We start from the raw sequence: 26127 nt of genomic DNA, 5'->3' as shown, positions 1-26127 counted from the left end.
GACATCAGCTCCCAGGCTGATTAAATAGGAGAGGCTCATTCCTGTGCTCCTCAAGATAATCCAGTTTTAAACAGGACCCATGGCATTGCCTCCTCCTCACCATCTTCCAGACGCCGGAGCAGCTTGCAGGGTAATCCCTCTCCTACCCAGCACGATGAAAGGAAGGGGTTTAGCCTACCCCTAATCCTGTAGTTGCTCAGAAGATAAGCTTTCTTGGCCTTCAGGCACTCACTCTAGCTGGCCTTCTTTTATCTCATGAGCTTGTGGGGGTCGCTCCCAGCAGTGAGCACATTGAATTTTGCAGGTTGGGATCCAACACAAAGGCACCATTAGCAACAGCCACCCCTACTGCCCTGGATGCCATGCCTTTGTCCAACTATTAAATATCTCCAAGGACCTCCCAGGAGTTTTGTTATTGACATGCAATATTTTCCTGTTGTACAGTTTCCATTGAGCCATCACTCCTATTAGCGCTGAATTCCAGAAGATGAGCAAACACCACTCATTTCTACGTAAGACCATTTTGGGCACGGTGGCCCAGAGGAGAATTCCAATGTAGACAAACAGTTCCTAACACAGGATGAAATTTTTTATTTTGCTTTTTGGAGAAGGACGACAAAGATGGGGCGTGGGGTGGAGAGTGGAGGAGGAATTCAGCTCTTCACTGTCATCTACTTTAGGTAACGAGAAGAGGGAAGTTCATCTAGATCCATGGCCAGTCAATGAGTCTAATGAGCCCTAGAGCAGCGGTCCTCAACCTTTTTGGCACCAGCGAGCGGCTTTGTGGAAAACAATTTTTCCATGGAACATGTGGGTCAGGGGGGATGGTTTCAGGATGAAATTGTTCCACCTCAGATCATCAGACATTAGATTCTCATAAAAAGGTTGCAACCAGCCAGGCGCAGTGGCTCATGCCTGTAATCCCAGCACTTTGGGAGGCTGAGGAGGGCAGATCACCTGAGGTCAGGAGTTCGAGACCAGCCTGACCAACACAGCAAAACCCTGTCTCTACTAAAAATACAAAAATTAGCCAGGCATGTTGGTGTGTGCCTGTAGTCCCAGCTACTCGGGAGGCTAAGGCAGGAAAATCGCTTGAACCCGAGAGGTAAAGGTTACAGTGAGCCGAGATCGTACCACTGCACTCCAGCCTGAGTGATGGAGCAAGACTCCATCTCAAAAAAAAAAAAAAAAAGGTGGGGAGGGGGTACAACCTAGATCACTTGCTTGTGCAGTTCACAATAGGGTTCATGCTCCTATGAGAAGCTAATGCCACTGCTGATCTGACAGGAGGTGGAGCCCAGGTAGTAATTCCAGCAACGGGGAGTGGCTGTAAATACAGCTGAAGCTTCTCTTGCTCTCCTGCCACTCAGGAAGGAGCCCAGATCCTAACAGGCCACAGACTGCTACTGGTCCATGGCCCTGGGGTGGGGGACCCCTGCTCTAGAGGACTCAAGGAATAACAGACCAGGGTATGCCTAGATATCTTCCTCTAAAAAAATCTCGGGCCGGGCACGGTGGCACACACCTGTAATCCCAGCACTCTGGGAGGCTGAGGTGAGCGGATCACCTGAGTTCAGGAGTTCGAGACTAGCCTGGCCAACATGGTGAAACCCCATCTCTACTAAAAATACAAAAATTAGCCAGGCCTGGTGCCAAGTGCCTGTAATCCCAGCTACTCGGGAGGCTGAGGCAGGAGAATCACTTGAACCCGGGAGGTGGAGGTTGCAGTGAGCCGAGATTGTACCACTGCACTCCAGCCTGGGCGACAGAGAGAGAGTCCATCTCAAAAAAAAAAAAAGAAAAAAAAAAATCTCCCATTCCCCAGATACGCTCCAGGGACCAGGAGACACAGATGCTCGGGCTCACGCTGGAATGAAAGTGGCATTTCCCCCTGCTGTCATCATATCCTGTGCACAGGTCAGCCACCCCTGTACCTTCGTCGCTGTTGTCATCCACCAGAATGATTTCCTTCAGCAGGTGTGTGGGTGTGTGATTGACGGCACTGTGCACTGACCGCAGGATCACCGACAGGGCCTCGTTCACGAAGATGAATATGATGGATATCTGGGGCAGGTCCTTGGAGTACTTGAGCTCCTTACACCTGGGGAAGGAGAGATCGGAAATGCAGAGTCAGAGGAAGGATAAAAGCTCAGGCGCTGCAGCTGGGCACAGTGTAAGATTTCAGCTGAATCCTCATCCACTCATCCCAAGGTGTGAATCACTGGTTCCCTTAGGCTTCTCCTTGGCTAAGAACTGAGAATAAACCCTAAGGAAGAGAGCACTAACAGATGCAGCCCCACTTCCCCCAAACTCACCACCCTACAGGCAGTGAGTTAGAATGTTAGCTCTGTGATAACAAGAACCTCTAGTGGGTTCAGTAGACATCTGCATTTGGGTTCCCCCAGAAACAGAGTCTGAAACAAAGGTTTGAGTGCAAGTAGTTTATTTTGGAGATGAAGAGAGCATCACTAAGGGAGTTCCAGGCATCAGTCCCAGGCATATGTCTACCTGCATCTACCTGTGCCACCTACCTGTGCCCTGAGCTTCAGGGCACACCTGCACGACTTCTGACTCCAGCCCCTCCATTTCCTTGCCTGAAACCTTCTTTGCTGATGCCTGAGCGATTACTCCACCCCTTAAATCTCTCAACTAGAGACGACTGGGGACAAGGTGCAGTGACTCACACCTGTAATTTCAGCATTAGGAGGCTGACGCAGGAGCATCGCTTGAGGTCAGGAGTTTAAGACCAGCCTGGGCAACATAGCAAGATTCTGTACCTACAAAAAAATTTAAAATTAGCCAGGTGCAGTGGTGCATGGCTGTATTCTCAGCTACTCGGGAGGCTGAGGTGGGAGGATCACTTGAGCCCAGGGGGGTCAAGGCTGCCATGAGCTATGATCCTGACACTGTACTCCAGCCTGGGTAACATAATGAGACCCTGTTTCTAAATAACAACAACAAAAAGAACACCAGGAATTGATGTATTAGATTGGTGCAAAAGTAATTGTGGGCTTTGCCATTACTTTTAATGGCCGCAATTACTTTTACACCAACCTGATACAAATATTCCAGTTCCCTCAGCCCTAGATAGGGTTAAATGTAAATTCCCGCAGCAGGATTAAGTCCCCATCACCCACAGGAGCAATCTTCATAATACACCCTTTGGAGAGGGGGTGCCTTTCCCTCCCAGTCTTACTTCCCACTCCCCTAGTGATGCTTTCTTCACCTCCAAAATAAACCACTTGCACTCAAACCTTTGTTTCAGGCTCTGTTTCTGGGGGAACCCAAAAGAAGGCATCTACTGAACCCACTAAGTGCTTGGTATTATATTATACTAGAGGTTCCTGCTATCATGGAGTTAACATTCTGGGAGAGGAAATAAAACACCCATGCCAATAATCATAGTAAAGGAACAGGACTCCACACTGGAGGAGCGTGCAACCTAAGGCACACCAGCTCTTCTTCGGGAAGTCCTAGAACCTCCCCGGAGACAGGAGACAGGACAACCTGCTGACGTCCCTCCCTCACAATACCCAGCAGCCCTCACGTGCCCGAGCGCAGAGATTAAAGAGAAGAATTCCTCTCATCCAGTCTGGACTCCAGAGCACAGAGTTTAGGCCTTCTCCACGGCTCCACGTGATGTAAGAGACGATTTAGTACCTGGGGAACGTGCTCTGCTTTTCTCAGTCACAGGTGCTCCGAGAGTCTGTCCAGGCAGCACCGATGACTTTAATTTTATGCTTACGCCTAAGCCACATTGGAAACAGCAAAGAGAAACACAGTGGAAAGGAGTGCCGAGGTACCTGCACTTTAATGCATCCTTCTTCTCCTTATGGGAGATTGCACAATATATAGCACAACGGAATAGGGAGCAGAACAAAGAAAACAGATGAAGCCACGGAGTGAGAGAGGAGCGGAGCTGAAGAGAGAGCAAGAAATACGGCTGTTTCTTATGCTGAGCAGCTTGGGCTGTGTCGGGCTGTATTAATCATGTAGGCAATTTTCAGAAGAAAATAAAGTTTTGTTACAGTATGTGTTTGTGTCTCCTGGAGGAGATCGTCCAGGGATGCATTGATCAAGCAGCCTCATTTTTACCACACTGCTGTAAATCTACTTCTGGGGGCTGCCAGGGAGATTACAGCGATTATTGACGGGCTGGCGGGCAGTTGGCAGGAATCATCTCATTGACTGTGTGGTGGTCCGTGAGACAAGGGCACTCCAGAGGGTCCCTCGGAACTCCCTCGGCCAGACGGCAGCAGCCATCCCATCCCTGGTAGTGTGGCAGCTGTCCCACCTCGGCTCATTCTCACCCGCTGTACACGTGTGTGTGTTACTGGAAAGTGGTCCTGATTCAGACCCCAAGAGAGGGTTCCTGGACCCTGAGCAAGAACGAACTTGGGGTGAGTCTGTAAAGTAAAGCAAAAAGAAGTTTATTAAGAATGTAAAGGAATAAAGAATGGCTATTCCATAGGCAGAACAGCCCCCAGGGCTGCTGGTTGCCCAATTAAATGGTTATTTCTTGATCATATGCTAAACAAGGGTGGATTATTCATGAGTTTTCTGGGAAAGGGGTGGGCAATTCCCAGAATTGTAGGTCCTCCCCTTTTTAGACCAGGTAGGGCAACTTCCTGACATTGCCATGGCCTTTGTAAACTGTCAAGGCGCTGATGGGACAGTCTTTCAGTCTTTCGGCATGCTAATGCATTATAATTAGCATACAATGAGCCGTGAGGACGGCCAGAGGTCACTTTCATAGCCATCTTGGTTTTGGTAGGTTTTGGCCAGCTTCTTTACCGCATCCTTTTATCAGCAAGGTCTTTGTGACCTGTACCTTGTACTGACCTCCTGTCTCATCCTGTGACTCAGAATGCCTTAAACTCCTGGGAATGCAGCCCAGTGGGTCTCAGCCTTATTACACCCAGCCCTTGTTTAAGATGGAGTCTCTCTGGTTCAAACATCTCTGACACAAGGTGTCAGGGCACACGTTACACACCCACTGACTCTGTGCATATCTTCCTGGGGCTGGTTTCTCTGATCCTTCGCTTTTAACAGTTTCTGGATTTTGAAATTGAAAAGAAATGAGGCCAGACTGTACAGTCCCAGCACCATCATCTCCAGTCACAAGCAATGGGCTACACTGCAATCAAGGATCCGGTCGTAAGTCAAGCCTCTTGGCTGGAGCAGGCAACGCCCCCTGGTGAAATGGGAAACGTAGCAGCCTTCAGGGCATGGGGTCCTCAGTCCTGCCCTTTCATGGGTCCAGGTGACCATTTAAAAAATCACAGGGGATTTCAGAAGCAAAAAGTGCTGGATCCCACCTGGGATCTGTAACCCTGGGCACGCTGCTCACCCCACCTCTCTCCACAGCTCAGCTTCTCAGTCTGTGAAACTGTGGCAGGCCAGGTCTTACTAACAGCTAAACAGGCAGACCTCTGTAACAACTGTTTAAGCGCTGAGTGGTTAAGTTAAATATTAAAAGCTGAAAGAGCCTGTGTCCTCATACAAAGGCTGGAATGTAACAAAAGCCCACAGAGAGTTTTGCTCTGGCCTTTCCTGGGCCTTGAAGCAGGACAAGATAATGGAAGGAATTCTCAACAGGACTCATTTAGGATGAAACAAGTTCTCAATGGGGGTCTGAAGAAACTCCCCAGAACTCCACAAACAAGTTTTATTGGGGGTCTAAAGGAACTCTCTCCATAATTTAGCAGGAGACAAGATAAGGGTATTCACCCTCAGCACATGGACCCATGTAGATTAAGTAAATTTACTGACGCTCCAGAGGAAGGTCTTCAAGACTCACACTTTAGTTATAGATTAGAAGAAGCTAGGACGGGTGCGGTGGCTTATGCCTGTAATCCCAGCATTATCGGAGGCCAAGGCAGGCGGATCACAAGGTCAGGAGTTCAAGACCAGGCTAGTCAATATGGTGAAACCCCGTCTCTACAAAAAATACACGAAAAAAAAAAAATTAGCCAGGCATGGTGGCAGGCGCCTGTGGTCCCAGTTACTTGGAGGCTGAGGCAGGAGAATGGCTTGAACCTGGAAGGCAGAGGTTGCAGTGAGCCAAGATCGTGCCACCGCACTCCAGCCTGGGTGACAGAGTGAGACTCCATCTCAAAAAAAAAAAAAAAAAAAGAAAAAAAAAGAAATAGCTAATCACTTACGTATTTAGATGAATGCACGCTTACATGCAGACACATAGCTCAGAAGGTATACAAGTTCTACAATCCTTTGTGATTTTCAGTTGGTCTGGTGATATTTTCCAGGCCTTTTCCCTGTAGCCAGTTACAGAAATAAACTCTCTTCTTTCCCATTTCATCTGCATCTCGTTATTGGGCCCAGAGAATAAGCAGCCCCAGCAGGCTTTGAGAGCCCATGAAACGTCCCTGGGGATAGGAGACAAACTACCTGCGGAACACCAGGTATTGATGTGCAAATCCCCCCAGCCCCTCAGCCCTGGAGCAGGTTAACTTCAAATTTCCCCCAGCAGGATCAAACCCCCAACACCCACAGGAGCAATCTGTATAACACAGCCTTTGTTGGGGGGGCACACTGTTATGCACTAACTCATAAAATAAAGGTCCAGCCTGCCAGGCTGGCCCTGCCATTCTCCCTCCTGGCGCCTCTGCTCACTTTTGCACTTCCCTGATGACCACTGGCCAGGCTTCCAGAGCCGTCACCCAGATCCTGCCCACACAACCTACTCAGGGCTCTGTTCCCGGTCAGGACCCAGGTTTCTAACCTCGCCCAGTTAAACAATGATTCACCTCTCCCAGGCCAGAGTCCTCCAAGATTCATGGATTTACTTGACAGCAGACAATATAAATGCTGTAATTATTATCATAAAAATCAGCATTCTTTTTGCTGATCATTAAGCTCTAGGGAGGTAGACTCTGCCTTTAAAAGTAATCTCGAAGCCCAGCCTTTTGCCTGATATATTGAAGATGCTCAGAATAGCTGGGTAGATGGAAAGATGGACAGCTCAAGTTCTGTCAGAGGCGTGCGAACCAGGGCGACTCCATCTTGGATAGGAGCTGGGTAAAATGAGGTGAGACCTACTGAGCTGCATTCCCAGACGGTTAAGGCATTCTGAGTCACAGGATGAGACAGGAGGTCAGCACAAGATACAGGTCATAAAGATCTTGCTAAAACAGGTTGCAGTAAGAAGCTGGCCAAAACCCACCAAAACCAAGATGGTGACAAGAGTGACCTCTGATTGTCCTCACTGCTACACTCTGATCAGCACCATGGCAGTTTACAAATGCCATGGCAATGACAGGAAGTTATCCTATATGGTCTAAAAAGAAGAGGCATGAATAATCCACCCTTTGGTTACCATAGAATCAAGAAATAACCATAAAAATGGGCCACCAGTAGCCTTCAGAGCTTCTTTGTCTATGGAGCAGCCATTCTTTATTCTTTCACTTTCCTAATAAATGAGCTTTCACTTTACAGACTCACCCTGAATTCTTTCTTGGGCAAGATCCAAGAACCCTCTCTTAGCGTCTGGATGGGGACCCCTTTCCTGTAACAGTTTTAAGCATTTTCTGCCAACAGTAGACATAGGCATGGGTTGATACGTACGTTACTTCCAATCAGATACTAATACCCAACAGGGCAGAAAGACCAGTGAAGGAAGGCAGGTGACGGTGGACAGGAGAAGGGAGAGGGGACCCCACAGGCCACAGACATGCTAGAGATTGCACAAAGCACGGAAACAGATGCTCCCGCCCTTGGGAGATAATGCTGAATCCATTCCCACTGTGGCCTGAGGGCTATCAGACAGTGCATCCAAACTGCATGGTGTCTGGACATCCCACACGCTGGCAGGAAAGAAGCCCCTCCCTCATTCTCTCATTCCTGAAGAGCTAAGGGGTGAAACGTTCAAGGGCTCAGTGCCAGGGTGGCCGGCATGGCGCCCTCTGGTGGGCCCAGCAACAGCCAGTGCTGGGCAGGAGGATCCAGGGAAGGGAACCATCAACTCAGACCCTGGCTTCTGGCCCCGTCTCTCTATAATGAAACCTACAGATTCAGACACATTTTCTGCCTCCCTGTTGGCCTCCCAGGCTATAAAAGCCAGGCAATGGGAGGCTGAGGTGGGCGGATCACTTGAGGTCAGGAGTTTGAGACCAACCTGGCCAACATGGCAAAACCCATCTCTACTAAAAATACAAAAATTAGCTGGGCATGGTGGGGCATGTCTGTAGTCCCAGCTACTCGGGAGGCTGAGGCAGGAGAACTGCTTGAACCCAGGAGGTGGAGGTTGCAGTGAGCCGAGATAACACTACTGCACTCCAACCTGGGCAACAGGAGGAGACTCCATTTCAAGAAAAAAATAAAAATAAAAATAAAAGCCAGGCAAGTAAGAGCAGGCTGGAAGCTTGCAAGGATAAAAGAAGAAATTCCAGATGTGAAAGACGCCCAGAGAGCAAAGAGAGATAGGCATGCCACATAAGCTACAAAATACCTCAGCATCTATACCTGGGGGTTGCTGTGTGCTCCCTCTAGCAACACCGACTTGAACCTGGGTTTCACAAATCACAAATTTCCTTTCAATAACTAGTCAGTAAGCAATGAACAGTCCTTTACCTGAAAGAAGATTGGTACCCAGAAAGCTATTTTAAGGTGTGAAGGTCTGGACCAATTTCTTTTTTTATTTTCTCCCCACCCCCGCTTTGCAGACAGGGTCTCTCTCTGTTGCACAGGCTGGAATGCAGTAGCTCAATCACAGCTCACTGTAGCCTCAACTTCTAGGGTTCAAGTGATCCTCAGCCTCCCAAGTAGCTGAGACCACAGGGGTGCACTGCCAGCCCAGCCAATTGGTATTTTTTGTAGAGATAGGGTCTCGTTAAGTTGTCCAGGCTGGTTTTGAACTCCTGGGCTTAGGTGATACTTCTGCCTCAACCTCCTGAAGTGCTGGGATTACATGCATGAGCCACTGCACCTGGCTGGACCAATTTCAATGGCCAAGACCAGAAAGGGGCTACAAAGAAATTCAAAACCAAGTTCCTCAAGAGCTAATTGGAAAACAGATCCTCTGCAAAGCTGTTGTCATAGAGAAAAGAAAGTAGAGACATATAACCAACCAAGTGAAATCTCTAGAACAGTGAACACCTTACTGCCCATCTGTCCATCTGTCTGTCTGTCCACATGCCTGGGATGCTTCCTTGACCTCTTTCAGAGGTCCTTGAGACTGACCACAGTTACCCCCCGCCCCCCGCCCGCCAGCCAGGCACCTCTGGGAATCACTGGAGAGAATCACAGTTGAAATCACGGTAGGTCAAGGCCCAAGGCCTCCAGCAGGGAAGAAATCGAAGCCCAGAGCGCCGGTCGTGCAGTCTCAAAAGCAGACCCCTGCCCTCACAGGACCACTTTTAAGGAGACAGTTTGCCTGACCACAATGTGGTAAAAATGAGAGGTATTAAGACATGCTTATAGCCGGGCGCTGTGGCTCATGCCTGTAATCCTAGTACTTTGGGAGGCCACGGCAGGCAGATCACTTGAGGTCAGGAGTTCAAGACCAGCCTGGGCAACATGGCGAAATCCTATCTCTATTAAAATTACAAAAATTAGCTGGGCACGGTGGAGCACGCCTGTAGTCCCAGCTACTTGGGAGGCTAAGGCAAGAGAATCGCTTGAACCCAGGAGGCAGAGGTTGCAGTGAGCTCAGACAGTGCTACTGCACTCCAGCCTGAGTGACAGTGAGAATCTGTCTCAAAATAAAAACAACAACAACAACAAAAACATGCTTGTGACCCAGTCTGCCAACTTGAAAACAAAAAGCTCCCCAAACATCCCCATCACTGGAAAACAATTTAGGTACGACAGGGCCTAGGAGGCTCAGCAGGCTACAGAAAATGATGCTGCTGCTGCTGACGATGATAACTAACACATAGTGTGGGCTACATGCCAGAAACTGCTGGAAGCTCCCATGTACTAGGCTTTAATCCTTACAGTAAACCGTAGGGGGTAGGCAGCAGTATCATGCCCATTCTGCAGATGAGGAAACTGGGGCCCAGAGGGGTGAATTCACTTGTGCTAAGTCACACAGCGTTGTCTGAAAAGTAGCAAGATGGGAACAGTAACTTACGGTGTTTAAACTTCCAAATGCCCCTGCCTGGATAGGCACGGTATGGCGGCTGCAGCGGGCAAACTTCCACACAATTTCCAGCCCAACCACTAAACCACTTCCTGTGTGAGACTTTTTTTTTTTTTTCTTCTCGTCTCTTCTTTTTTTGAGACGGAGTCTTGCTTTGTCAAGCTGGAGTGCAGTGGTGCTATCTCAGCTCACTGCCACCTCCACTTTCCAGGTTCAAGCGATTCTCCTGCCTCAGTCTTCTGAGTAGCTGGGACTGCAGGTGTGTGCCACCACACCTGGCTAATTTTTATATTTTTAGTAGAGGCAGGGTTTCACCATGTTGGCCAGGCTGGTCTCGAACTCCTGGCCTCAGGTGATCCGCCTGTCTCAGCCTTCCCAAGTGCTGGGATTACAGGCATGTGCCACCACACCCGGTCAATTTTTGTATTTTTAATAGAGACGGGGTTTCACCGTGTTCGCCAAGCTGTCTTGAACTCCTGACCTCAAGCAATCCGCCCACCTCGGCCTCCCAAACTGCTGGGATTACAGGTATGAGCCACGGCACCCAGCCAATTTCTTGATTTCTTCATCTCTGCCCTAAAAGCCCCAACTAGGAGAAAGTCCTCTACAGCCAGGTGCACCATGCCCATGGCCCGCTGGGGGCAAAGTACTCCCACATAGTATCCCTGAGCCGGGTCAGGTTTGATTTCCTATCAAGAAGATATGAGTGAGCGGAAGCCAGCTCCACCTCCCCTGGGGTTAATAAGGCTGGCGGGAATGTGGCTAAAGCTCACGCGGGAGAGTGTTCTACCTCCAAGCCCTGGAACTGAAGAACTCCAAGCAGAGAGGAGCCAAGGCTGTCCTCAGCCTCTCTAGGCTTTGCAAAAGTCCTGTGCTAATGAGTCACTGCAGCACTTCAGCCACTGTGCACCCAGGCCTGACTCGGTCGTCCCCATCATCCCTCAGGGCAGGGACACAGAAGAGGACCTTAAAGGGGCTGGGGATGGAAGGTGTACCTGTGCATGCTCAGGCGGCTGGGCAGGTGACCGAAGGGCCTGAGCTCAGCCCCTAGTCCTTGTTTCTTGGGTCTGTCTAAGGCGAGTGCTCCCCTTTCCAGGGTCTACCTGGGTTTCTCGGTATCGCTTGGCTCACGTGGGCGCAACTGTGTGGCCGATCTGCAGGACTTCCTTGCTGCTCCCCTCAACTCTAGCTCCCAAGTGCAGTGATGCCCCTCGGTCTCTGCCCTAACATCTGCCGCACCCGAGGGACGGGACCGATCACCAAGCACTGCCCCACCCCAATCACCCGGAGTTCTGGGACATGAGGGCTAGGGCACATTAAACACTTCTAACAAGGCAGCTGTCAATGCAAAGGAGGAGATGCTAAGTGTCAAACAAAGTATCTACAAACAGCTGTAATAGATGGGCTATGCTGGACCAGGAAGGTGGGGACGGTGAGCTCCAGGCTGGATGTGAATGGATGGATCTCACTGAATCAGACTTGCATGGTCAACAACAGAGGGAGAAATGGGACATCAGAGCTCTCCTGAGCACAGGGGCACTCTTCCTCGACCTTCCAGGGGAAACCTCTGTGAGCTTGTTTAGAGATTACGCAGTAAAGAGCTAGACTCACAATGGAATGACAGCCTCACACCAGGTTCTGCAAATTCCGACCAGGCTAATTCCTATTCACTTCCAAAGTGCTCCATAAACATGCAGAAGGTCATGAGTATTAATAAAGGCTTTACCGCTGATGAAGGTCCGTGCTCTCTAGGCGCTCAGGCCTCTCTACCACACACCACCCCCAAACTCTCAGAGCTCCGCAAGGCAACATGGGATGGAAACTGTGGGATTCTGATGGAAAAGGTAGTTGGAGTCAGAAAACACCACCTTGACATCCTCAGAGTAGCTGCAAGCCAGTGAGAGAACCCTTGAGAACTGCAGCACGCTGTGGACATACACATTTTCACATCGTCTCTTTCCACTGCCACAGGAAATTCTGCCACCAGACACCCTTCCCAAGGTCTCCAGCCTGCCCACCTACCCTGCGGACACGAGATGTGCCAGTTACCACAACCGTGTGAGCCAGGTCCTTAAAATAAACCTCTCTCTGCTCAACACCACTAATCATTAGGGAAATGCAAATCAACGCTACAGTGAGGTACCACCTCACATCCATTAGGATGGCTACTGTTTAAAAAAAACAAACCTGAAAATAACAAGAGTTGAAGAGAATGCGGAGAAACTGAAACGCTTGTGCGCTGTTGGTGGGAGGGGAGGATGTTACGGCCGCTGTGGAAAACAGTATGGTGGTCCGTTAACAATAATTACTATCTGAGTAGCAATTCCACTTCCGGTTATATACCCAGAAGAACTGAAAGCAGAGTGTTGAAGAGATATTGTACACGCATGTTCATAGAGCATTATTCGCAGCTAAATGTTGGAAGCAATCCAGGTGTTCATCAACAGACGAATGTATCAACAAAATGTGGTATATGGAGTCAGCCTTCCCAATCCACAGGTTCTATATTTTCATATTCAACCAAACCACAGAGGGAAAATATCCCCAAAATAAAGAAAAAAATAACATAGAGCCAAACACAGTAACTCCCACCTGTAGCCTTAACTAATTGGGAGGCCAAAGTGGGAAGAGTGCTTAGAGGCCAGGAGTTGAAGACCAGCTTAGGAAACATAATGAGACGCCATCTCTAAAAGTAAAAATTAGCCAGGCACAGTGGCACATGCCTGCAGTTTCAGCTACTCAGGAACCTGAGGTGGGAGGCTTGCTTGAGCCCAGGAGTTCAGGGTTGCAGTGAGCTATGACCTCACCACTGCACTCCAGTCTGGGCGACAGAGCAAGACTCAGTCTCAATAACAGTAATAATAATGATACAAAATCAATAAGCGTAACAATTATTTACATGAGATTTACACTGCATTAGGTATTATAAGTAATCTAGATTTAAAGTATATGTGAGGATATGCGTAGTTTACGTACAAATATTATGTCATTTTATGTGAGGGATTTCCTTGAGCTTCCATGGATTTTGGTATCCAAGGGGGGTCTGGAGCTAATCCCTTTCAGATACCAGGGGATGACTGTGTATATATAAAATGGAATATTATCCAGCTTTAAAAAGGAAGGAAATTCTGCAATATACTACCACATGAATGAACTTTGAGGATTACTAGGTGAAATAAGCTAATCAGAAAACACAAATCCTGTATGATTCTACTTACAGGAGTTACCTAGAATGGTCCAATTCATAGACAGAAAGTAGAAAAGAGGCTATCAGGGGACAGGGAAGGCGGAATGGGAAGTGATTGTGATCGGGAGCAGTGTTTCTGTTTCAGATGAGGAAAACGTCCTGGAGATGGATGGTGGTGGCAGTTACATGACAATGTGAATGTGCTTAATGCCAGCGAACCACTTAAAAATGGTTAGGACGGTAAATTTTACGTTATGTATGTTTTAACACAATAAAAAATGGGAAAAATAAATAAATTCATTCTCTCTCTCTACCTCCCCGTCCTGCCCCTGCTCAATTCCTTCTCTTTCTCTAGGGAACGCGAATGAACGCATTGCCCTTTGGTTGGGAAAAGATTACACCAGACTGCGGTGTCACACCTCATCAGAACCTTGTCATTGCAATCTCTCCTTCCTGTCACCACTTCAAGAGCCTCTGACCCACACCCAGGAATGCCCAGGAGGACCACACCTGGTTTAGGTTATTGCAGTGCAATTATCTCCAACCCCCAGGGCTTGTTCTGGACCTCACTGACACCCAGAACAGCTGCACTTAGACCACCTTTGACTTCAACAGTCATAATCTCTCTTCATCCCAGTTCTCCAGCCTCGTAGTCCCAAAACCCCTACCCTTACTTAGACTTCCAGGCCCCAGGACACTTGTTTTTGTTTGTTTGTTTTGTTTCATTTTTGTTTTTGTTTTCTTGAGATGGAGACTTGCTTTTGTGGCCCAGGCTAGAGTGCAATGGCGCCATCTCGGCTCACGGCACCCTCCGCCTCCTGGGTTCAAGCGATTCTCCTGTCTCAGCCTCCCGAGTAGCTGGGACTACAGACACCTGCCACCACACCCAGTTAATTTTTGTATTTTTAGTAGAGACGGGGTTTCACCATGTTGGCCAGGCTGGTCTCGAACTCCTGACCTCAGGTGATCTGCCCACCTCGGCTTCCCAAAGTGCTGCGATTACAGGCGTGAGCCACCACGCCTAGTCGTTTTGTTTTGTTTTGTTTTAATCTATTAACCCTTCCCTAGTTTCATGTTCGTCCAGTCGAACTGGAATCTCCACACTTCCTTCAACCAGGCTCTGCCTTTTGCCAGCCCCACAGTTCTCCTGTTTCTCTGCCTTTCTTTCCCTCAAGTGCTGAAGGATCCCAGCTCTAGATGGAACCACCCCCTTGCCTCTTCTCCCCTTCTCTCACACAGCTGACATTGCAGGCTGCAGGACCAAGTCTCACATTCGTGCAGCTGCAAAGGAGACACCTCCAGGAGCTCCAGTCTTTGCTCTGCAGGTTTCTTTTCTTTTTCTGAGATGGAGTCTTGCTCCGTAGCCCAGGCTGGAGTGCCATGGCGTGATCTCGGCTCACTGCAACCTCCACCTCCCAGGTTCAAGCGATTCTCCTGATTAGCTGGGATTACAGGCGTGCGCCGCCACACCCAGCTACTTTTTGCATTTTTAGTAAAGATGGGGTTTTTCACCATGTTAGCCAGGCTGGTCTCGAACTCCTGACCTCAGGTGATTCGCCCGCCTTGGCCTCCCAAAGTGCTGGGATTCCAGGCCTGAGCCCCCGTGCCTGGCCTGCTCTGCAGGCTTCTTTCTGTTCTAGGTCAGAATCTTGGATTTCACCACCCTTCACTGTCCTCTACCTTTTGCCAAGTTCCTAGGGCCAACCTCCCTATCTGCAAGGGATTGTGCCTCCTACTCCATAAAGAAATCAACACCATCAGCCCTAATTTCCACATGTGGTCCACAGGTCTGTAGCATCTGCAACAGCATCTTCTGGGAGCTTGTCAGAAATAAAAATCCCCAGGACTAGGCCAGGCGTGGTGGCTGATGCCTGGAATCCCAGCACTTTGGGAGGCTGAGGTGCCAGATCACCTGAGGTCAGGAGTTTGAGACCAACCTTGGTCAACATGGTGAAATCCCATCTCTACCAAGAAATATAAAAATCAGCTGGGTGTGGTGGCACGCACCTGTAGTCCCAGCTACTCAGGAGGCTGAGGTGGGAGGATCCCTTGAGTCCGGGGAGGCAGAGACTGCAGTGAGTCAATATCACGCCTCTGCACTCCAGCCTGGGTGAGAGAGCGAGATCCTGTCGTTAAAAAAAAAAAAAAAAAAAAAAATCCCCAGGCTCCTCCCAGACCTAGGGACTCAGAATCCCTGGAGGTAGGGCCCAGCAGTCTACCCTTATCAAGCTCTCTGGGTGGTTCCTGCACAATGGAAATGGGAGAAGCACTTACCTTCTGCAAGCTTACCTACCTCTCAACCCATTCTTTGTCTTCACCTCCTCTCTTGATGGAACCTGAGTCCAGGAGTTCAAGGTTGACCCCTGCATCCTTACTGTGCCTCCTCCCACCTTGGGGCCTTGCCTCGTCTATCACTGTCTCTCTTGCGTCTTTGCTCTCGCTCTGCTGACCTTTTCTACTCAACTCCCTCCCATTTAAGTAAAAAATTGGGTTGGTGCAGTGGCTTATGCCTATAATCCCAGAGTTTTGGGAGGCTGAAGCAGGAGGATTGTTGAGGCCAGGAGTTCAAGACCAGCCTGAGCGACAAAGCAATATCCTGTCGCTACAAAAACATTTTAAAAATTAGCCGGGTGTGGTGTTGGCCACTCAGGAGGCTGAGGCAGGAGGATGGCTTGAGCCCAGGAGTTCAAGGCTGCTGGGCGCTATGTTGGCACCACTGCACTCCAGCCTGGTCAACAGAACAAGATCCTGTTTCAATAATAATAATAATAATAATAAAATCGTCTCTTTTTCCACAGTCTTAATTGGCTTAATTGCCATGTTCCCTTCCCTCTCTGTCTCCCTTCTTTACCTCTCATTCACTCCTCGCTTCATACAGCATTTGGCTCCTGTGCAACCTATTTTGCTAAAACCGCTCTTGTTAAAGTTTTCAGTGACATCTACCCTATATGGCCAGAATTGGAGGGACCCTTGCCAACCTCACCATCGCTCATGATCCTTTCTGCAGTATGCAACACCACCATCCTTCTCCTTGTATAATCGCTATTTCCTCTTGGATCCTGGACATTCACTATTCCTCCCCCATTCCTATCTGCGCTTTTTCTCCTCTGGGATCTTCCCTGGCCACTGGTTTTGGTGCACAGGTTACCCTTTCCTTTAAATTCCTCAAATCCTCAAGCTCCTTCTTTTGCCCTTTGCTGTTCTCTCTTCATAAACGGGTCCTGGGTGACCTCATGCAAGTCTACAGCTCCAAGTACCCTGGCAACTCCCAAACCCACATCTCTAGCCTGGATCTTCACTGAAACTTCAGCTCCCCCCCCCGCCCCACAAATCTCCACGTGGAGAGCTCATAAACATCCCAAATTCAGCATGCCGAAAATGGAAACCTGCTCTCTGTACCACCGTGTCTTTGCTGAAGGCCACCACCCTGTCTCTTCAGGCGTCAAACTCAAGTCATGACCCCTCACCATGCCCATCAGTCACCAAATCCTGTAGATTCTGCCATTTTCAGGATCTCTATATGACATTGGTCCCTTCTCCTCCATTTCTACCGCCTTAATTCCAGTCCTCACCGGTTACCTCCTGAATGACACCAAAAGCCACCTAACTGGTCCCTTGCCTCCAACCCCATCCCACCTACCCTACTGCGACCAGAATGACCTCTCTAGAGTACACACATGATCACGTCACTCCTCTACTTAAACGATCTCCTGGCCTCTCCTAATTCTAAGCTTTCAGAATTAGGTTTAAATTCCTCTGCTTGGCACCCAAGTTGAACCCAATCCCTCTCTCCAACCTCATCGCCTCTCCCTGCCCTTTCTCCAGCCACTATGAATTTATTATTTCTTAGAACTGAGAATGCTGTCTCTCAAGTCACACAAACTGTTCTATCTGCCCAACACTGCCTTTCTCCTGTTAGGCACTTCCTCCGGTCTCCAACCTCAGCCTTCCCAAAGCCCAGTCTTGTATCAGGCACTTCTCCTTTGTTACTTTCTGTCCCTTTGCGGGCTGCCATCATGGCAGTCTTCAGTCTGGTCATTCCCACTCCAAGGGTGCAGGCGTTCAGGAGCTACAGCATCCTTTTTCTTTTTTTGTTTTTTGTTTGTTTTTTTGAGACAGAGTCTCGCTCTCTCGCCCAGGCTGGAGTGCAGTGGCGCGATCTTGGCCCACTGCAAGCTCTACCTCCCAGGTTCACGCCATTCTCCTGCCTCAGCCTCCGGAGTAGCTGGGACTACAGGTGCCTGCCACCATGTCTGGCTAATTTTTTGTACTTTTAGTAGAGCCAGGGTTTCACCGTGTTAGCTAGGATGATCTCGATCTCCTGACCTTGTGATCCGCCCACCTCGGCCTCCCAAAGTGCTGGGATTACAGACTTGAGCCACCATGCTCAGCCGCTCTTTTTTTCTTTTTTAGAGATAGGGTTTTGCTCTGTCGCCCAGGCTGGAATGCAGTGACACAATCATAGCTCACTGCAGCCTCGACCTCCTGGGCTCAAGCGATCCTCCTGTCTCAGCATCCCAAGTAGCTGGGACTACAGGCATGCACCACCACACCTGGTTGATTTTTTTTTTTTTTAAAGATGGGGTCTCAGTATGTTGCCCAGGCTGGTCTCAAACTCCTGACCTCAAGCAATCCCTCCTCGTACGCCTTCCAAAGCACTAGGATTACAGGCGTGAGCCACAGCGACTGGTCTTAATTCTTTCTATTCCCCCAGAGCCCAGTACAATGCTTGGCAGATAAATGGTTACTGAATGAACAAATGAAAATCCCTTTCCTATTTATTCCCTCTGCTTCTCTTATGATCAAAGGCATCACTTATTTCCTACCTCAATTAAAGCATCAGTGATGGCACCTCAACACTTAACAGATACCATCCTGAACACAACCACACTTCTGTCTCCCTTGATTTACTAATCAGGGCTCAAACTCTGAAAGCTGCTTGGGTCAAGTGCATTAACCAGCCCAATTTTCCCTTTTTGCTTCCCTCCTCATCAAGGCTTCCCTATAATCTCGGGAAAGAGTGGTATCATTTTTGGCAACAGCAAACCTCGCAAAATGAGATGGGGGTCAGAATCACTGAGAGGTGCGAGGCCCCGCTTTTGGAGCTCTCATTATTAGGAAAAATGCACACTTTGCTGAGTGGTTAAATTTCCTCCAGTTGAGCTCTGCAGTTCTTCCAGGAAGCAACAACACACCTCATTAGCTCAGTTCCCGCACAGAGCAGTCTCCCGGACAAACCGTCTACTCTAGCATTTGAGTCCAAGTGTGCCCTGCCTATTAGTTATATTGGGGCAATGCTCACACATCAAGATTTAGCCTGCTTTAAAGCATGAGATATTTTGTGGTATATGGAGCCCCTGCAAAACTCCTAGACACTGAATGCAAGACATTGTATGAGTCCGTTTTCACACTGCTATCCCCGAGACTGGGTAATTTATAAAGGAAAGAGGTTTAATGGACTCACAGCTCCACATGGCTGGGAAGGCCTCAGGAAACTTAAAATCATGGCAGAAGCAACAGGGAAGCAAGTACCTTCTTCACAAGGCGGCAGGAGAGAGAAGGAAGGAGGGACTTCCAAACGCTTATCAGATCTCGTGAGAACTCACTCACTATATCGCAAGGACAGCATGGGGGAAACTGCCCCCATGATCCAATCACCTCCCTCCCTCAACACGTGGAGACCACAGGTCCCTCCCTTGACACATCGGGATTACAATTAGAGATGAGATTTGGGTGGGAACACAGAACCAAACCATATCATTGTGGGTGCATGAACCTTGATTTTTTTTTTTTTTTTTTTTTTGCTGGGGAGAGAATTCATACCTTTTAACACCTTCCTTCAGAAGCAGGGCAGGAAGGGATGAACTCAGTCCACACATCCAGTGAGAACATCACTGTCAGTGTGAGTCCCGCCCCCGCAACACCATGGTCACAGGCCAGTGACTGGCCCCGGTTCTGTTGCCAAGCACTTTAGGCTCAACGAAGCTCTATGTCTTCTTTGCCAGCCTGGCTCCTATTAATATTTATTTTGGAATATTTTCCAAAGACATTTTTTATTCTTGGACTGATCACCTACTGGCTCCTTGGCTACCTGGGAAACAAGTATTTTTCTTTGAGTCATAAAGAGTTGCTTTTCCAGGGACAAGGTAATTGCCTTTAGCCAAAAATCTGTGGGGCTCAGTTTTCCTTGGCCAGGTATGCCAGTTTCAAGGTACAGCAGGAGGGCCTGTCATGGGCAAACAAACTCAGTCTCTATCATCAGAAGGAGATATATATATATATGTTTATATATATATATATATATATATATATTTTTTTTTTTTTTTTTTTTTTTTTGAGATGGAGTCTCACTCTGTTGCCCAGGCTGGAGTGCAGAGGCAAGATCTTGACTCACTGCAACCTCCACCTTCTGGCCTCAAGTGATTCTCCTGTCTCAGCCTCCTGAGTGGCTGGGATTTCAGGCGTGCACCCCCTCGCCTGGCTAATTTTTGCATTTTTAGTAGAGACGGCGCTTCACCATGTTGGCCAGGCTGGTCTTGAACTCCTGACCTCAAGTGATCCACCTGCCTTGGCCTCCCAAAGTGCTGGGATTACAGGCACGGCACCATGCCCAACTAATTTTAATGTTTATTTTTTTCAGAGATGGGGCATTGCTAAGTTGCCCAGGCTGGTCTCGAACTCCTGGTCTCAATCAGTCCTCTTGCCTGGGCCTCGCAAAGTGCTGGGATTACAGGCGTGGGCCACTGTGCCCAGAAGGATTTTATTCTTTTATGCTCAGTTCTACCATAGTTCCCTGCTTTGTGCAGCACTGCTTTCTCTAAAAGGGAAGAAAAGATACACACACACACACACACTCTCACACACACACACTCACACACTCACACACACACACACTCACACACACACACACTCTCACACACACACACACTCACACACTCACACACACACTCACACTCACACACACACAAGGGAGCAGAAGGGAGGCATCCTTCAGATTCTCAGTTCAGTAAATGAGTCTGGGTACAATAAAGCTTATCTTGGTGAATTCAACTAAAGCAGAAAAAAAAAAAAAACCCAAAACCTTGAGTTTTATTAAGCAGTGGCTCAGGAACAGAATTTCTAAAAACAATTAAGGGTAAATTAATGCAGACAGTTTCAGGCCAGAGCTAAAAACACCCTCCCATGCATGCACAGGAAATGCTGCCTACGTTATTCCTACGTAGTATTTATCCCATAACCTTTCTATGGTACATGTCGAACGAGAGGGGACAACCCTCACTGCTGCAAGAGCAGTGAAAATACATCAGGAAATAATGCAAATTAGAAATATTAAATAGCTTTACGCCAAGGACCAGCACATCCAAAATTTGGCCAGTGGGATTCTTCTTTTTTTTTTTTCTTGAGATAGAGTCTCACTCTATGGCCCAGGCTGGAGTGCAGTGGCACAATCTTGGGTCACTGTGACCTCTGCCTCCCAGGTTCAAGTGATTATCCTGCCTCAGCCCCTCTCCCGAGTAGCTGGGATTACAGGTGCATGCCACCACACTCAGCTAATTTTTGTATTTTGAGCAGAGACGGGGCTTTACCATGTTGGTCAGGCTGGTCATGAACTCCTGACCTCAAGTGATCCGCCCGCCTCGGCCTCCCAAGTGCTGGGATTACAGGCATGAGCCACTGCGCCCAGCCCAGTAGATTTCTTCACAGAAATTAAAAACCATAGGCTGGGGGGAGTGGCTCATGCCTGTCATCCCAGAGCTTTGGAAGACCCAGGCAGGAGAATTACTTGAGGCCAAGAGTTTGAGACCAGCCTGGGCAACACAGGGAGACTCCCGTCTCTAAAAACAATTTAAAAATTAGATAGGCATGGTGACACATGCCTATAGTCTTAGCTACTCACCTGGAAGGCTAATGTGAGAGGATCGTTTGAGCTCAGGAGGTCGAGGCTGCAGTGACGTGTGACTGCACCACTGTACTCCAGCCTGGGCAACAGAGCGAGACCCTGTTTCTGAAGGCCATAAAACTCTTTGCTGTCACTCAATGTCTCACCCTTGCCTGTAATCCCAGCACTTTGGGAGGCCGAGGTGGGTGAATCACGAGGTAAAGAAATCAAGACCATCCTGGCTAACACAGTGAAACCCCATCTCTACTAAAAATACAAAAAAATTAGCTGGGTGTGGTGGTGGGTGGCTGTAGTCCCAGCTACTCAGGAGGCTGAGGCAGGAGAATGGTGTGAACCCAGGAGGCAGAGTTTGCAGTGAGCCGAGATTGCGCCACTGCACTCCAGCCTGGAAAAAAAAAAGTCTCACCCTCCAACATCTTCAGCCCTTTATAGAGCTCCAAACTGGTCTTAAAAGTTGTTACCCTGTTAACGTCAGCAGAGCAATGAGAAATGTATTACCAAATGAGCCGGTTTTCCTTTTACTGTTCTGCTCAAATTGGCCCTGCAAGCTTGTGTTTTTACTGACATTGACCCTGAAAACACTGCTGTTTCTTCCCATATGTGGGCCATCCCTATGTCCTTGTGTTACTTTTATTATTGTTATCTCCACTTATAAAATCTTCCAGCTGGGCACGCTGGCTCACACCTGTAATTCCAGCACTTTGGGAGGCAGAGGTGGGTGAATCACCTGAGGTCAGGAGTTCAACACCAGCCTGGCCAACATGATGAAACCCCGTCTCTACTAAAAATACAAAAATTAGCCGGGCATGGTGGCGCATGCCTGTAATCCCAGCTGCTCAGGAGGCTGAGGCATGAGAATCACTTGAACCCAGGAGGCGGAGGTTGCAGTGAGCCAAGATTGCACCACTGGGCGACAGAGCGAGACTCCGTCTCAAAAAAAAATTTTCCTCAAGGACAGGCCAAATGCACCTTGCAGTCAGATCCCATACCCCAGGCCCTCCAGGCCCAGCTTAGTCCTAACCTGGTCTTATCTCAGTCAACCCTAAAATGCCTTCTTCATCCTGAACTGCCAGAGAGATTGAGCAGATCCTGTTTCTACTGTGTGGCAAAATGCATTCATAGCCCAATCCCTCGCCTTCCGTGTCTCCATAGCCTTTGCAGTTGACTCTGAAGTTTCTCCCACTAAAGAGGCAAGTCTGTTTTCTCTATCCCTCTGATCTGGGCTTGGCCACATAGCCTGTTTTGACTAGGTGGAGAGCTACGTGCCAGCTGCAAGCGTGAGCCTCACGAGGGGCTCTCGTGCCTTCATAATGAGAAGACTGGGCTAGCCCACTGGTCCCAAAACACAAGGAGCAGAAAGGCAGTCCCCAGCTGGACACATGTGCAAGGGTGAACCCAGCCATTTCGGCCGCTATGCTGGAACTGTACAGCCTATACATTAGCTCATTCTGTTTCACAATAAGCCAGTCATGTAGGAATCCTCATTTTGCAGATGAGAAAATTGAGGCTCAGAGTCACTTTCACAAAGCCAAGAGAGTGGTGGGTAGAGTAAAACTTTAAATCTAGATCTATCTGACTCCAAAGCTCCTGCTTCTGAAAAGAAGGAGTTATTCATCAAGGAGGGTGTGAGTGGATAAATTTTTTATTGCTTCTGTTTACTCCTTTATATTTCACGGTGGTCTCCAGTTCTCCACACTGAAAACCCATTACCTTTATAATTTAAAAAATACTGTAAATGTTACCTTTGTAAATATTTCTATGGAAACAATTTTAGCACTTGACAAATGATTTCAACACTGCACCTGAAAGAATAAATAGGTAACAATAAATAACAAAACTGTGGAAAAGAAAAGGGCATAAGGAAACCCAGAGATACAGAGTCATATGGTGATGAACAATATGATATGTTTGGAGAAACGCGTGGTTAGAAGAGTTTGTCATTGGGAGACAGTATAGAACAGTGGTCCCCAACCTTTTCGGCAGCAGAGACCAGTTTCAGGGAAGGCAATTTTTCCATGAACCAGGGGCGTGGGGTGGGGGCGATGGTTTAAGAATGAAACTGTTCCATCTCAGATCATCAGGCATTAGATTCTCATAAGGAGTGTGCAGCCTATGAAATAGATCCCTCGTATGCAGAGTTCACAATACCCCTATGAGCATTTAATGCTGCTGCTGATCTGACAGGAGGCAGAGCTCAGGTGGTCATGAGAGGGATGGGGAGCAGCTGTTAATACAGTTGAAGCTTTGCTTGCTCACCCACTGCTCACCTCCTGCAGTTCGGCCCAGTTCCTAACAGGACACAGGCTACAGACCCAAACCAGTCTGCTGCCCAGGGGCTGGAGACCCCTGGTACAGAGACTCGGTCCTGGCAGACAAGAGGCATGGTTATCAAGACTCTTCACATCTTCCCCTCCCCAACCTCCCTGCCTCCCTTCACCAGTTGACTCGAGTCACGCAGCAGAAAGCAGGCCCTCCTAAATGAGCTAACCAAGCAGAATTCCCAATCATAAAAGAAAGAACCCAACCGTTTCTCTCCTTGAGTTACTTCTCCCCAGGTTGTTACAGAGGGACTCTACCATTCCTGATAAGAACGTGGCCATCTTCCAAGGCTACAGAAGCGAGACACTGGCATTCCTGAAAAGAGCCTGACCAAATCCAGACAGCTCAAGACAAGATGGGCTCCAAGCACTGACTTTTCACTGAGTTTTTCCTCAATATAATCTCATTATAATACTAAAAATCATGCCCAGGAGTGGAGGTTTCACATGCTAATGAGACATGCAATGCATAAAGAAGCATGTTATCAAACTGTGTTGATGCTAACAGCTTCCCACCTCGACATGCGGATCACTCCTTTTTGGGCCTCAGTTTCCTTAAAAATGACAAGAGTTAAGCCCTTCTGGGAGCTCACATGGGAATCCCTTTCTTGTACGCTACCTGGGAACTATTTTTCAGCTTTTCACCATCGTGCGTGTAGGCCATAGATGACCAAAGCATCATTGTATGCTACATATCTGTATATGATATTCAATCCAATAGAAAGCTAACATAATTATGGCCGGGCACAGTGGCTCACATCTATAATCTCAGCACTTGGAGAGGCAGAGGCAAGAGCATCACTTGAGGCCAGAGGGTTGAGATCAGCTTGGGCAACATGGTGAAACCTCATCTCTATAAATTTTTTTTAAAACAGTAGCCAGGTGTGGTGGCACAGCCTGTAGTCCCAGCTACTTGGGAGGCTGAGGCGGGAGGACTACTTGAGCGCAGGAGGAGGTTGCAGAAAGCTGTGATGACACCATTGGGTGACAGAGCAAGACTCTATCTCAAAAATGAAGTAAAACAGGCTGGGTGCAGTGGCTCATGCCTATAATCCCAGCACTTTGGGAGACTGAGGCAGGTGAATCACTTGAGGTCAGGAGTTCGAGACCAGCCTGTCCAACATGGCAAAACCCCGTCTCTACTAAAAATACAAAAATTAGCCAGGCTTGGTGGTGGGTGCCTATAATCCCAGTTACTCAGGAGGCTGAGGCGGGAGAATCGCTTGAGGCTGGGAGGTAGAGGTTGCAGTGAGCCAAGATTGTGCCACTGCACTCAGGCCTGAGCAACAGAGCAAGACCTCATCTCAAAAAATAAAAAAATAAAAAAGAAAAGCATATAATTAGGTGGTGCGTGCCTGCAGTCTTAGCTAATCAGGAGGCTGCCGTGGGAAGATCACTTGAGCCTACAAATTCAAGACGGCAGTGAGCTATGATGGCACCACTGCACTCCAGCGTAGGTGACAGAGTGAGACCCTGGCACACACACAATAATAACTCTAATTCTAAGGCTAATATCATTTAATCAGGATGGTTCCAGAACAAGCCAACTGGTAAGTGGAACAGAACCAAGAGGCCACAAGCAGACCTGCTCTAAGAGAATAAATACCTAGAAGGTACCACAAACCAAAGGCAAGGAGAGAATCATTCAATAAATGGTGTTGGGGGTCTTTTCCTCTCTCGTGGGGTAAGAGAGCGCACGTCTCCCTTCCAAACACAATTCAAAACCAACTGCAGATAGATAAAACCATTAAACTTAGAATTATAAATACAGGGAAAGTAAAACAAAATATAAGTGAATATTCGTACAAATTCTGGATAAGAAAGAATTTCCAAGTTTAAAAGTAATAGTTTAATAATAGCCGAAAACCTCTGATCATCAAAATAAAATGAAAAGACAGGCCGGGCGCGGTGGCTCAGGCCTGTAATCCCAGCACTTTGGGAGGCTGAGGCGGGCAGATCACAAGATTAGGAGATCGAGACCATTCTGGCTAACACAGTGAAACCCTGTCTCTACTAAAAATACAAAAAGTTAGCCGGGCATGGTGGCGGGCACCTGTAGTCCCAGCTACTTGGAAGGCTGAGGCAGGAGAATGGCGTGAAGCCAGGAGGCAGAGCTTGCAGTGAGCTGAGATCGCACCACTGCACTCCAGCCTGGGCGAGAGTGCAAGACTCTGTCTCAAAAAAAAAGAAGAAGAAAAAGACAATGGCAACATGCTAAACAGTCACTTACAGCGACGACGAAAGAGTGAAAGATCTTACACTATTCAAACAATGAAAACTCAAAAAGAGCACAATTAGATAAATAAACAAAAAACATGAATGCATAACTCATATAACAAAAGAGACGAATGGCTAACAAACTTATAAAAACAGGTAGAACTTCATGAGTAATAAAAGACATTCAAAGTAAAAAACAATGAAATGTCATTTTGCCTCTGGGTGGTGAAATTATAAATCATTTTTGTTGCTTCTTTATACTTTTTCTGTTCTTTTTTTTATCATAAGCAAATGCCAACACAGAAAAACACATCGATTTAGATAAATTCACGGATGACAAAATCATACTGCAAAACTAAAGGGAACTGCAAAGCTTGACTAAAAGCCTGAGATTTTCACATGGGCA

General features: G+C 48.0%; 1 protein-coding gene across 3 annotated transcripts in view; it reads right to left on the bottom strand.

Moving 5' to 3' along the window:
* The window catches only part of GALNT17 (polypeptide N-acetylgalactosaminyltransferase 17), a 612851-nt gene that overhangs the window by 343466 nt on the left and 243258 nt on the right, over positions 1–26127 (bottom strand). For all 3 annotated transcript variants that reach the window (XM_015133353.3, NM_001265889.1, XM_077994642.1), the window contains 1 exon segment: positions 1935–2101. In XM_015133353.3, the coding sequence (XP_014988839.1) occupies positions 1935–2101 (167 nt within the window).

The sequence above is a fragment of the Macaca mulatta genome, chromosome 3, assembly GCF_049350105.2.
Source record: "Macaca mulatta isolate MMU2019108-1 chromosome 3, T2T-MMU8v2.0, whole genome shotgun sequence".
NCBI lineage: Eukaryota > Metazoa > Chordata > Mammalia > Primates > Cercopithecidae > Macaca > Macaca mulatta.
Note: the sequence above shows the minus strand (reverse complement) of the source record. Positions and strands in the feature narration are given on the sequence as shown.